We start from the raw sequence: 12,657 nt of genomic DNA on the forward strand, positions 1-12,657 counted from the left end.
CGAGCACCGAGCTTCGGGTGCACGTCAAAAAACTACGCATGGTCAAAATAATTGCGGGCGTCCCCGTAACGGCTTCTATATAGCCTGTTGCTTCGCACCGTTAAGGCCTTGAATATTACTTTTCATAAACTCACTTGAGCAAATATCCACGCAGTTTTCTAGATGTTGAAAATTATTGGCCCTGCACTCTTGGTATTATCATGTTCCACCCAACCAACGTCGTCCTTGTAGACATCCCTTTTCCATCCCGACTCACCGTTCCTTCTGAAAGGTGGAGCTTACCGCTTTGAGATGGCCTCTCGGCTTTCTTATGAATCATAATGCTCCCTTTGACTAGATTTCCTTGTTTTTTTTTTCCGAAAAACAAAACAGTAACAGTGATTTCAAAGACACGAGTTCGCTTCGTGGTTGACCACTGCGGCTGTAGTGTGCTTCGACCAAATCGGCAGTTTGATTTCGTGAAAATAGACCACTGGTGCCACAAGAAAAAGCGCCCCCCAGGACAGACAATAAAAGACGAAGACAAACGTCCTTTTCATGTGTTTGTCCTGGTGTCCACTGTGATTTGCAGTAACATGAAATACCAAACAACCCAGTCTCAAACCAAGATCTGTGTCTCGCAATGTCTGATGTCTCTTTAACTGATTCACCAGTCTGGGCATGCTAAACCGAAATGAAGCTTGGAAACCCCAACAAAGCAAGCAAGGCAGGTACTGCTCCACTGTGACAGCTTGACTAATATCCGCTACATACCGTTGGATACGGACCCTTTTCCTGGCATCACTCAGGCGCACCAACCACATCCAATCGCCGTGGCATTCCAATTATGGTGCGCAGGGGTGCGTCCACCACGTTGCCGGACCCGTGAGACAGGTTGGCGACCCCCACCTCATGCGCCGCACGTCAAGCTATTGTCTCTGCCCTCCTCCCCTCCTGCTTGACTCTTCCCGAAAGTGCAACGGGAGCCTGGCATGGTTCGAGGTAGATGATCTTGGTCCCGAGCAAAGCTGTTTTGCAGCTCTGAAAGGTCGTTCGAGAGCAACCAGTCTCCCCCAGCTGAGCGCTTGCAGGCCAGGAGGCAATGCCGGTGGCAAGTCAGCCATCGGACAGTGGAGCCCTTGGTGCGACCAGGGCCGAATGTGACGGTACTTGTACGGGCGCCTGCCATTGAAGAAAAATGAGGACACCTGAGCTTGATCGACGATTCGCCGAAAATTACGTGAACCCGAGAGTCCAAAGGGGTTAAAAGCGAGAGACAAGAAAAAGAGACATTCATTCATTCCTTCCTTCCTTCCTTCCTTCCTTCCTTCCTTCCTACCTTCCTTCCTTCTTTCATTCGTTCGTTCTACGTGCCACGGGCCGCAGCGTCCGCTTTGCTGCCGGCCGTCCATGACTTAATGACTGTTCATTACTTTGTGTTATTAGTGTAAATAATGCAAATACACCTTCAGTTCTCAAAATACTCCTCAACGTCGGCCAACTCCCGCGCTCAACGCCAAGATCTAATAATACGCAAGCTTTGCAAAAACAAACTAATCAAAGAACCATTGATTACCACTGGCTCCATTAGCGTACCACCACACGTTCTCGCTAAACGGTCAACCATGCTTGCATATTCCAATGATCTTTGATTTGAATGGTTTTTGAAATTGGATGTGTCAGAGGAGCATGAGTTAACAGAGCTATTGGTTTGCCTACATGACGAACTCCGTCTTTTGTCATTGTCATTTTTTTTTCACAGCTATTTAGTATTGGTGACAACGGACGAGCTTCTCACAGTCGGAACTGGCGCTCAGCAATCGGACGTCCGACTCATACTTTTTTCTATTCTTATTAATAGTTACCAGAAATATGTTCTGCCTGAAGAGGCATTCGGCTAATCACGTGATACGGCTCTGGTGATAGCGCATCACTATCTCGGCGCGGTCGAATCGATGTCAAAAAGCGAAGTCACACTTAACGAAGGGTCAGTTCAGTTAACCAAGCAATAAATAGCAGGTAAACAAAATGTATTGCTCTTAATGCTTAAGCATTCTTTGGCGAGCACCCTAGCAAAATTGGTCCTTCTTTTAACACCTTATATCTGCAAAATAAAAACATAATTGGCCACGTTAACACGTGTAATCGTTATAATGGTGTAATAGTAGAATATTCGTACTGTTAGAAAAAAATACTGACCGTGACTCGAACCGTGGATCATAGCGTCTCAGAGAGATGACTGTGTGAGCCGCACACACACAAAAAAAAATGGTTACGTCGCAGCGTCAAGGTTGTAACAAAAAAGGAAAATAAAGAATTTAACACATGTAATTGTTATAATATTGTAATAATAGCTGATTGGTAGCAATGGGTAGACATGCATAAGCTAGCTAAATAATTAAGCAAAAAGGAAGTAGCGGCGGAGCCAAAGAAGTTAGGTGGACGCTTTGGGTATAGGAGGCGCCAATGTAAGTCTGTACAGTATTTCGGTCTAAGCTCATGGCTCTTGGCGGAGTACGTAAGCTGATGTAGTTGAGCTAAGTATAATCACTTTATAGTTCTCGCTGCTTTGCATTAAGGAAGGCAGTGTTTTCTTTGTGACAACTTCGTGTAATTTACGCTTACGAATGTAGCTAACATATTGCACATTGCATTTCTTCATATAAATTGACATACTCGCTAGATAGGGCTACGAGTAATAAAGCCGGGACTTTCATATAATTTTTCATCATTAATTCAGGAGTTCACAAACCTCGATGCTTAACAAAACTACCTCGTATAACGTTTCTCGCTGGCTATGAAGCTCGTTGATGCCTCAATGGTCTTATAGGTCGTTCTTTTTTTTATTGGAAAGACCGCAAGAACACAAAGAATGACCTGGCCTCGCAGGAAGACGGTGTAGCCCTGGGTCGGTGCATCGAGGAGAAAATCAAGTTCACGGGTAACATACCCGTGAAGGTCTCGGTGACTCTCAAGGGGCGCCGCTACAAAGCCAAGCCGGAAGGAGACCGATCGATTGTCGGCATCGGAAACTTCGATCTGCTACGCGAATGCGGCCGGTCTAAACGGGATGCGAAATACCAGCAAGACGCTCCAGCAGTCCGGGTATGTCCGCGTAAATCGCTCGAAATGCCACCCGCGCTTTGGCACTTGCCTTGGGACAGCCGCTTCCTTCTGCTGCTTCAGCGTTTTGGTTTCCCTGCTCCACGTAAACTGCATGCCTTTGCTGCACAAGCCCATCTTGTGAAGAGCCTTGGGCCAGTCGAGACCGTACAAGACCGTACGCATTCGCCGGCACTAAGTTGAAGGGTGTGTGTGGTGATATTGTCAATATAATGAACTGAGGCGCGTGTCATGTGCTTGCGCATGACAGTAACAGAACCGCGATTTCTTAAGCCAATTCGATCATTAAGAAAAAGCTTTTCACAAAGCCTCGTAAAGCGTCAAAATAGCAACGCGGCCCCAAATATTGCCTGTCGAGCAGATACTTGCAGCATGCTCGACAATTGGAAAACAGCGCACGCATAAAAGCAGGCAAGACGGGAACACAGCGGGAGATGATACCACGGGGATTATGCAAAACAAACTTTCGTGGAAAGCAGTTTGATAAATAAACGCATGTATATTTAAAAAAATGTGTGTTGCGCATGTCGACTACGTAACCATCAGCTTCGTTGCTTTCAGCGCCTGGAACTTGTCCTGGGAATGTTCCATTCTTTCTTAAGTAGTATAGCATAGGTTGAACAGATACGCTGCGCGGCTAGTTTGTGAATCAGTCCGTTTGATAGATAATTGGTTGTAAATCATTTGCATATATTTCCGCTAGCGATTTGCCTAAAGAAAGAATGACTTACGTGCGCGCTTGCTGCTGTCGAATGCAAGAAAACCACGCTTTCCATTCTCATGCGAACCTTGTGTTGCCTCACTCGGTTGTGCTCGGTGTTGGTGTTGCCGTACGAAAAAACTTGAAGACAAGCAAAAACAAAGATATCTTGCCGGGATGCGGGTTCGAACCACCATCTGCCGGCATAGGAGATCACCACGCTAACCGACTCAGCCACTGTCGGATCGTCATGCGTGCTCTTTAAAGCGCGGTTCCCTGTGCATGAAGAAATAGACGTAGCGCAAGGCGTGAGCCAATCGCAGGCGTCCCCTCCCTCAAGAGAAGGGAAAGGGCGCAAACACGTGTTCGCTCGCCTCGCGCCAGCGGTTTTCCCCCAGTGCAGATGCACAGTCAGATGGGGAGGCCGCGTTCATTTCGTTCTGCCGAAGAGCAGGCTGCGTTGAAGGAACGGCAGCAGAAGCGAGCCGCGCGTCAGGTGTTCGGCCGGGAACTCGCTCGAGAAATGTATCGTCGTCAACGTACCGTTCTCGCCGTGAAGGAGCGCGAGGCAGAGCCGTTAGGATAACGAAGAGCCGCGGACTCCGAGTTTCGCTTGCGCCCCTCTTCACAATAGTGGAAGGGTGGTCAATTTTTTTTACAATGGTTTCATCTGTCTTTTTTGCTAATGCATCTTCTGTTTGTTCCCCATTTACGTTGTGTCTAAAATGTCTAGCAAATGTAATGCCATTTGTGATGACAATCCTTCTCATTCCTTATTATGCCGAAGAAGATAAAGATCGAAGGCAAAACCGACCGGCGGGCAAGTAAACTCCCGGTCTACTAAGTTCATTCATAGCAGACAGGTATACTTCTCAAAAGAAGGTACTTATATGCTCGAGCACATCACGCGCCTAAGTCATAGCGGCTCGGAATGGAAAGGATATTGCCAAACTGCTTGCTCATTTCAAGATATACACGAATAATTGATTTCACTACTGCGCAGGGCTAAACGTATGACGGAAACAAATAGCTCGTTTCTTTCTCAAGCATAATTGTATGACGTATACAAACGTTGGATGATGATATTCAGAATCTGTATCGCAATCGTTCACCTTTTGCCATCCAGTCGCAACGTGATTTACTGCTTGAAAGTGGTTGCTAAGCGTCAAAGCTTCTGGTTCTGGCGGTGACATAAGAACATTAGTAAGTTTTTTTGTAGAGTTCAGACAACAGCTGTTGGCCTCTGCCATTCTTTCCTGGCAACTCAGAGGAGCAGTGAAAGGCACCCGCTTCGTTACCAAGTGTGACCTAGTTAGCCGAATGTGCCGGTTCTCATCTTGTTTTGGTCTTGGTCGGTGTCCGAGTTGCGTGTTTTGTCTTGGATTTAGCACTGAAATCACGTTAAAAAGCTTTCAAGACAACCCTTACCATTCTGTCACATTAATAAGATATGTCCTGCTTATTACATCTTATACCTTGCACTTCTCGTACACACAAATCGCGTGCACGTGCGAGAGGATGCGCAGAAATTAATACGATGTAGTTACCAACCTGCCATGATCGAACCATCTCCACAGCTGCATTTTACTGAACCCATTACGGAGAAACTGCATATCCCTATGAACACTTTCTTTTTTCCGAAATGACTTACCTGTGTCCGCAGAATGTTCTCTCTTTTTTTTGCACATAGTTCTACAGTAACGGGATGTGTATAGAATGTACATATTTAGTGTATCGTTCATAAACTGCTTCCTTGCGTTCAAATTGTGTGATAATTCGGATGTCCGGTATTGATGAATTGATTTAAATAAACAAAGCACCTGAATTAAGCAATAATTGAAACATCTCGTTCAAACGTTCAAACCATAGCTTCGACTAGGCACTTATACAAATAGAAGAGATAAGAAATCTTTAAGAAAGAGTGTCTCTTGAGCCAACATGACTTTTTATTACTAGTTTATTATTGTTATTTTGCTGTGGCTGATTGTATTTTGTCTCTCTCCTTGCTCCGATATAGTTATTGTATGGGCATCGTCATAAAATTGATAGTTTCGATGTTCTCCTTTATTTCTATCTGCAGGTTTGCGGACAATCCGAGCAGTATAAGAAGAACATAAATTTCAGTGAGCAATACCAGAGCGTGGTCACGTACGACAAGGTGAAAGGATTCACGATCACCTTCGACAATGAGGCCTCCCTTCGTAAGAAAGTGAGCAAGTATTTAGCGCGGAGTTGGTGATGGTTGAGGATCGTACCATTTTATTTTTTCGCTTATTTGATTTTATCTACAGGCGCCTGCATCATAGCGTATACTGACAGGAAAGTGTTTGGCTTTGACTTAAATTCTGTATTGCCAAACGTATCATAATATACACACAGAATTTATTACCTCGAAACGCTTATTAAAACGTGGGAAACAGCGCAAAAGCCACATAGGCGTTTTTGACACGCTGGGGCCATGTTTCTTAGTTATGGATAGCTCGGCAAACCAATTACTAAATTTAGTACGTTAGTATGTTTTTTTTACTTCAAACATCATTTTATAATTTTTTTGGTACGAATGCAACTTCACGTGTAGAGATATGAGTGATCAAGCTGTTTTAATACCGCTGGTTGTGAAATGCTGTTCGGTTTTTAATAATAGAATGGTAAGCTGGGCCCGTTTTTTACAATTTAATTGTAAAGAACTCGCGTACTAACACACAGATGATAAAATAAAGGAAAACACGGCAATTATCTAGACTCGGAACTGAAGCTTTATAAGAAAAAAAAGCAAGGAAAGAAGCATGTATGGAAAATATCACGTCGCGCAAGAAATACTGCGTTCGCAATTATAAGGTCAAGATCAACTCCGGGCAGCGAATCCAGTCCCATGCGAACTGTAAAAAAAAAATGGAAATAAAAGCAGTAATGAAGCAAAAGGGCCCTGCCAGGTTAGCGACAAATATCCGTTTGTTTTTCTTTAATGTTGGGCTGATTTATGTATGTACATTGACATCTGGCAGGCCTTATATCGGCCATAGCATACGTCGCACCAAAGAAACACTCCAAAAGCATGCGCAGACTATGAAATTAAAAAATAAAGCAAAGAACTTGTCTCTTTTCCAGCAGCACTGACTAAAACGCGGTCCTGATGTATTTTTAAATACACAGAGCTGAGAAACAAAGATAAAAATAAGTTATCGAGTCTTTGCACTAAAAAAAAAAAAGACTAAGAGACACGTGTATTAGTAGGCCCTCGTTCGGTATGCACTACGGCCAGTAAAAGCAGATAACGCCGCTATTTATTGGAAATTCTTCACAGCGCCTGGAATTAAGCGACGAGTTGTCTACGGCGTCGTGCCGCCACATGAAGTCATGGTCGTTCCCGCTGATAATGAGGTGACGTCACGAACAAGTCGTGAATGAAGCCATAGGCGACAACGTTTCTTTGAATTACTTAGTGCATGTACCTATAACCTAAGCCGCTAAAGCCCCTTCTTCATTCTTACCTTCTTTCTTAGTAAGCCTTTTTATATACTGATACGTACACACTCAAAATTTTCACACCCTTATGGGTGTAATGCGGGAGTATTCATATTTTCACCCTTGTTAACACCCTTGAAACACCTTTTCTTAACGGAAAAGGGTGTTCAGCAAGAAAACACCCTTGGAACACCCCAGTCTTTCTAATTTACACCCTAAGTATAAGGGAGTAAGTGAACAAGCTTACAGTATATGATAAATGAACACTGCCAGTTAAGGCGTTGATATTGGCTATACATGAAACGCGCGCTACCTGCGCTTGAATCAGGTAGCTGGAATGATTAGATCGGGGCATCTAGGCAGCAGCCCACTGGCTCCGAATAGTGGTCAAAAATGAAGTTTCCCACGAATGTTGATATCGAACGCATGACACTAACGCGCAGACTTTGCATAGCCAGATATCTGCAAAAGGCTTCAATGGCGAAATATCTACAATGCTATCACTGAATACTTAAAGGTGTGCGACCAGTTAGACTGGGAATGGTTCGGAGTGAGGGCTAACGGTAAATAGCTCACCAACTTAACGGTTTGTAGATGACATTGACATACTCAGCAACGCTGCAGACTATTTGCAACAAACGTTTGAGGACCTTGTCGAAGAAAGTGTAAGAATCTGATTGAGAGTTAGTATGCAGAAGAGAAAAGTAATGTTCCGCAGCCTGGCGAGAGAACGAATGTCATGGTCGGCAGTCAGCCTCTAGAACCTGCGCAGAAATACGTTTATTGAGGTTAATTACTCGCAGGGGCCTCTGATCAAGGAAGTTAAAAATAAAAAAATAGCTGGAGAGCTTACGGCAGGCATTACTAAATCATGACCAGGGAGCTTACTGCTAACCATTTCTTTCTACCGCTACTAACGTATGGGGCCGAAACTTGGAAGTTACCAAAGAAGCTTGGGAAGACGTTTAGGACCGCGCAACGCGCGATGGAATGAAAATTATTAGGCATGACGATAATAGACTGGAAGACAGCGATATGGATTAGAGAGCGAACGGGGATAGCTGATATTCTGGTTGACATTAAGAGGAAGAAGTCGTGCTGGGCAGACATTGCAATGCGTAAGGGAGAGAACGGCTGGTCTATTGGAGTTGCAGAATGGGTGCTAAGGGAAGGGAAGCACAGTCGAGGACGGCAGAGAATAATTTGGACGTGATGGAATTGGGAAACTTGAAGACACGTGGAACCAGTTAGCACAAGACAGGGGTATTGGAGATCGCTGGAGAAGCTTTCGTCCTGCGATGGACGTCAAAATAAGCTGCTGCTGATGATGATGTGACGACATCCATGCTAGCTTCGCGGCATGTCATTCATGTTATGTCATGCATGCGTGTCATGCACGTTCTGGTAGCTCGATTTGCGTCGATTGCGGGGGAGGGGGGGTGGCTAGTAGCGGCGTAGCCAATTGGGGCATGCCGGGCACTTGTAACGCTCACTAACAGTAAAATGTTTGCTGCTATGGCAATGGCCCCGCTCCTTCCCTTCTCTACGGTCAATTGGGACCCCCCCCCCTCTCACACGAAAAACTTTTCTGGCTACGCCACTGTGGGGAGGGGGGTGTAAGATTGCTCTAGACCCCTCCCCCTAACTTTTCAACGGAAACGGGGAACGGGAGGGCAGCTGCCACCGGGCCGCAAACCTTAGGCAGCCCAATTACCGGCTGCATTTTCCTTTGGACGTGAATACTGCTCTAATGTCATTACACTGTAGGATTCGTGGCGGTTCGAGGGCATGCGACAATAAAGAAAACACGTACAGCCATCAGCAAGTGTTAGCTTGAGCAGATATTTGGGAGCTGGGCAAGACTCTCACAAAAAAAAAAAAGAAGCTTGGCACCCCTCTTACAGGCATTGTCAACTCTGGGTCCCACCGCTGACTGCACATTTCCGGTAAAAAAAATCCCGCAGGAACTCCTCTCGGATTTGTCTAAGTGTGCGTAAGCATTGTGACTCTTCCTCATCTACACGCAGGCCATGTCGTTATCAATGTTATGAGACTTGATCCGACAAGTATAAGCGACAGCGCTGCGGCGACACGAGCTGCTCTGGTCGGCGGCGCAAGCAAAGTACTGCAGGTGGCGGGGCCAAGCGCGCTGGTGACGTTCCGTTCGTTTTGAGCTGTTATCGCTCTTTAGTCCTCCTCATCCGCGTCGAACCATTATCAACCGTTCTCCGGCGGCGGCTGCTTGTGGCACGGCCGCGCGAACCGTATCTTGAAAGCAAACTGCATTGTGGACAAAGTGTGCCCACTGCTGAAAACTTCACGCGCTGTGTTCTTACCGTTTACTTCGCTTTGAAAACAGCCGCGCGTACACCTATCTTGAAAGTGATCTGCGAAAAGAGCATAGTGCGGCATGAGCTGAGAGCTTCGTGAGCGCAGTGTTCTCGCCGCTTCGGTCGCGTTGAAGCGAGAGCTAGCACGATGGTGAATTCACTCGCTGCTGCGGGTTCTGTTTTGAAAGATATCGTGCGGTACGGACTGACGGACGGATGGTTTTTCTTGTTGAATAAGTATAGAAATGCTTACGTTATAAAAAAAATCGCAGGGTTCGCGAATTTTGCGAGAAGAACCAACACCAACCCACTCCCCCGCCCCCCGCTGAGCGATGCCGTCTTGATCGCCCCCTTCCAACCCCGGGAAAAGGGACACTACCTATCTCAGTTGAAGAAACGATGATGAAACGTTAACGTCAAGAACGGCATTTTCTAACGAGTTGTCTTATGGCCTCTGGGATTTGCGCGCGAAGCTGGCGCGCGCGAACCTGGGAGGCCATAACTGGCCGCTTAATAGCATAAAAAGACAAAGATAATGCCAAATGACACAGTTAAAAATTCAAACAAATAACTGATCTTAGCTATACTGTTTGGGGAAAAGAAATAAAAAATTAGACAGCCGCAACACACGCCACTAAAGCCACCACCGCCGGCATAACGCGGAACCAACAGTTGGCAACATTCATTCGCGCGTCATTGCTTCGTCCGCTTCGTCTCCGCAACGAGAGCCGCCATCTTCTCGCGCCTAACGTATTGTATGGTTTTGTTCTCTGCAATCCGCGTACACAGCTAATAGGTGGATGCACGTCTTCTCGGCGTCGCAATGCGGCCTGCGTCATTTTCTGGCGTTCGCGCAATCGGTGTGAAACATGTCGCATGTGAAACGTTTGATAGAAGTGCCTCACGTCCAAGTCAAGCCGCCGTACGGGTGCTGTGCCGCCGTACGGCTGTAAGCCGCCGTGGGTGCTGTACGGGTGCTGTGCGCCCCGTTCTCAGAAGCGTCGACGAGTTTCCGGCATGCGGATTTCAGGTACGTGCAAATGCGTTTCGCCCTCTTATTGAGCTCCGGAGCAAAGCGTGCACAATTTCATGTGAAAGATGCAGTGCCCGTCATCATGGTGTGAATTTCGAGCGGCAAACGAGAACTTTGGCACCGCGGCGGCTAAGTTAGCGTGGAAATTGTTTTACGTTACCGTAATATGTTGCTGTCAGTCTAATCTGCGGCTTGTGGACAGCTAGCCCATTGACTTTTGCTTGTGGCAGCGATAGGTATATAAATGGAAGCGGTAATAATTTTCTAGAGCAGAGAGTTGTTTCGCTCGATGTTTGGTCGTGTTCATGGCGTTATGAAGGCTAGAAAAATGGCTTGATCGTGCTTAGTTCCAACTCCAAGGGGCGTAACGTTGGCGCTGTATATGTTTGTTTACGGTGTCACGAGTACCACTTTCATGCTTTTGTTGCATGAGAGTGGTAGCCGCTACATGCCGCCTTGGCAGAATACAATAAAAGCAATTTCCTCACTTTCATACGTACGCAATGTGACGTAACAAAATTTCCAGCGTTTTATTCGGAGCGTAAATATCCAGTATAGTTTAGTAAGAAGCTGAAATTCTGTCTTAGCTTAGTAGGCGTGAAACAAGTGAAACTCTCATTCCTTTTTGAATTCGCCCAAACCGCACCGCCCGCAGATGCGTCATCGGGTAATTGACAGTAGCTTCGCTACGTGAGTTGTTTTATGCGCCAATATTGCCCGGTTAAGTATCCTGTTAATTTATGCCGACGCTCGTTCATCTTGGTTTTAAGCGGTTACTATCCCGAGTACCGGACGATGCCAAACTTGTGAGGTGTAGCAAACGCGGAAAATTCAAAGTGGCGTGGCTGCAAGTTCCTGTTTTTACGTTTCTTGCATTCAAAGCCAACAGACACAGTATCACTGATTTATTTTCCATTTCTGCTCTACTTGATCAATCTAATGTGACAACTGCATTTGCTCTTTAATGTTCTCCATTTACTGTGTATTCAGCTTGGCTGCCGTCCTCTCTTCAGAGGATGCCGCTGTGTTAGCTCTTTCGTATAGCACGTGCCTATAGGCCCTTGTGTTTCAAGGGCTCTGGCGAGGCAGCAGTGCTCCAAGTAATTTTACCATCCTATATATTTTCTATTTTGCATCATTTTTCCACGATGGATTTTAATGTTCATAGTATTCGTGATTAGTCATCGCCATAATTTTATAGCACGTAGATTTTACGCACTTTACAGCGACAATTTTTAGGCCAGTTTACAGCCAAGGTACATCTTCCATAATACATCGTCAACATTACCACTTGTCGTGGCGCTCTTTGGCCAAACCTAGCCCTTGCGCCATAAAACACCACACATCATCATCATCAGCTTGGCTGCCAGAATATGCTTGAATTTCTTTCAGTATCCAAGTGACGAAATATTCCACTGACGGCCGTTTGTGAAACACGCAAGATGACAAAACTGATAGCAAAATGATGAGATATTTCTTTTATAGCGTTTGGACTCGACTTTTGGTGAGGATGTCGATCGACCTTGGGTCTGGTGACAGCACACCCGACATCGCCAAAGTGCAGCCTATCAGTTGAGTGCCCCCGAATGGACCATCAACATCGGAAACTGAAGCAGAGCCAGGTAGGGGCAATTTTTACTTTGGAACAGAATACTGACGGCTGCCTCTTTTTTTAAGAACTTAATAACATAATTACAAACCAATCCTTGATCTTTGTGCAGCCTACATAGAATTGTTTTTTGTTGTTATACAGACCTTCAGAAAGCAGTTCTTCTGAACCCTTTTTGCATGCACAAATAAATAAAGAGTAGTGCACTTTCTGAAGAAATTGATGCACTGAAATGTGCGTTTGGCACAATGAGATGCAAAATAATCAACAACTTTAAAGCGGTAAAAAAAAACAAGTTTGAAACATGTTCTAACATCATAACCCGCCTTGGCATACGGATCTAAATATAACAGCAACAGAGGTGCATGCAGAGAAGTGTTTGTAAATGTTTGCAAGATATGTACATTGTTTAAGAAAT

General features: G+C 45.5%; 1 protein-coding gene across 1 annotated transcript in view; it reads left to right on the forward strand.

Annotated features, from left to right (window-relative positions):
- The window catches only part of LOC142583650 (uncharacterized), a 33,621-nt gene extending 27,580 nt beyond the window's left edge, over positions 1-6,041 (forward strand). The window contains exons 7-8 of the mRNA XM_075694142.1: positions 2,869-3,084; positions 5,883-6,041. Of these exons, the coding sequence (XP_075550257.1) occupies positions 2,869-3,084; positions 5,883-6,041 (375 nt within the window). The remainder of the gene's footprint in view (positions 1-2,868; positions 3,085-5,882) is intronic.
- Positions 6,042-12,657: the final 6,616 nt, after the last annotated feature.

This window comes from Dermacentor variabilis, chromosome 5 (genome assembly GCF_050947875.1).
Source record: "Dermacentor variabilis isolate Ectoservices chromosome 5, ASM5094787v1, whole genome shotgun sequence".
Classification (NCBI taxonomy): domain Eukaryota; kingdom Metazoa; phylum Arthropoda; class Arachnida; order Ixodida; family Ixodidae; genus Dermacentor; species Dermacentor variabilis.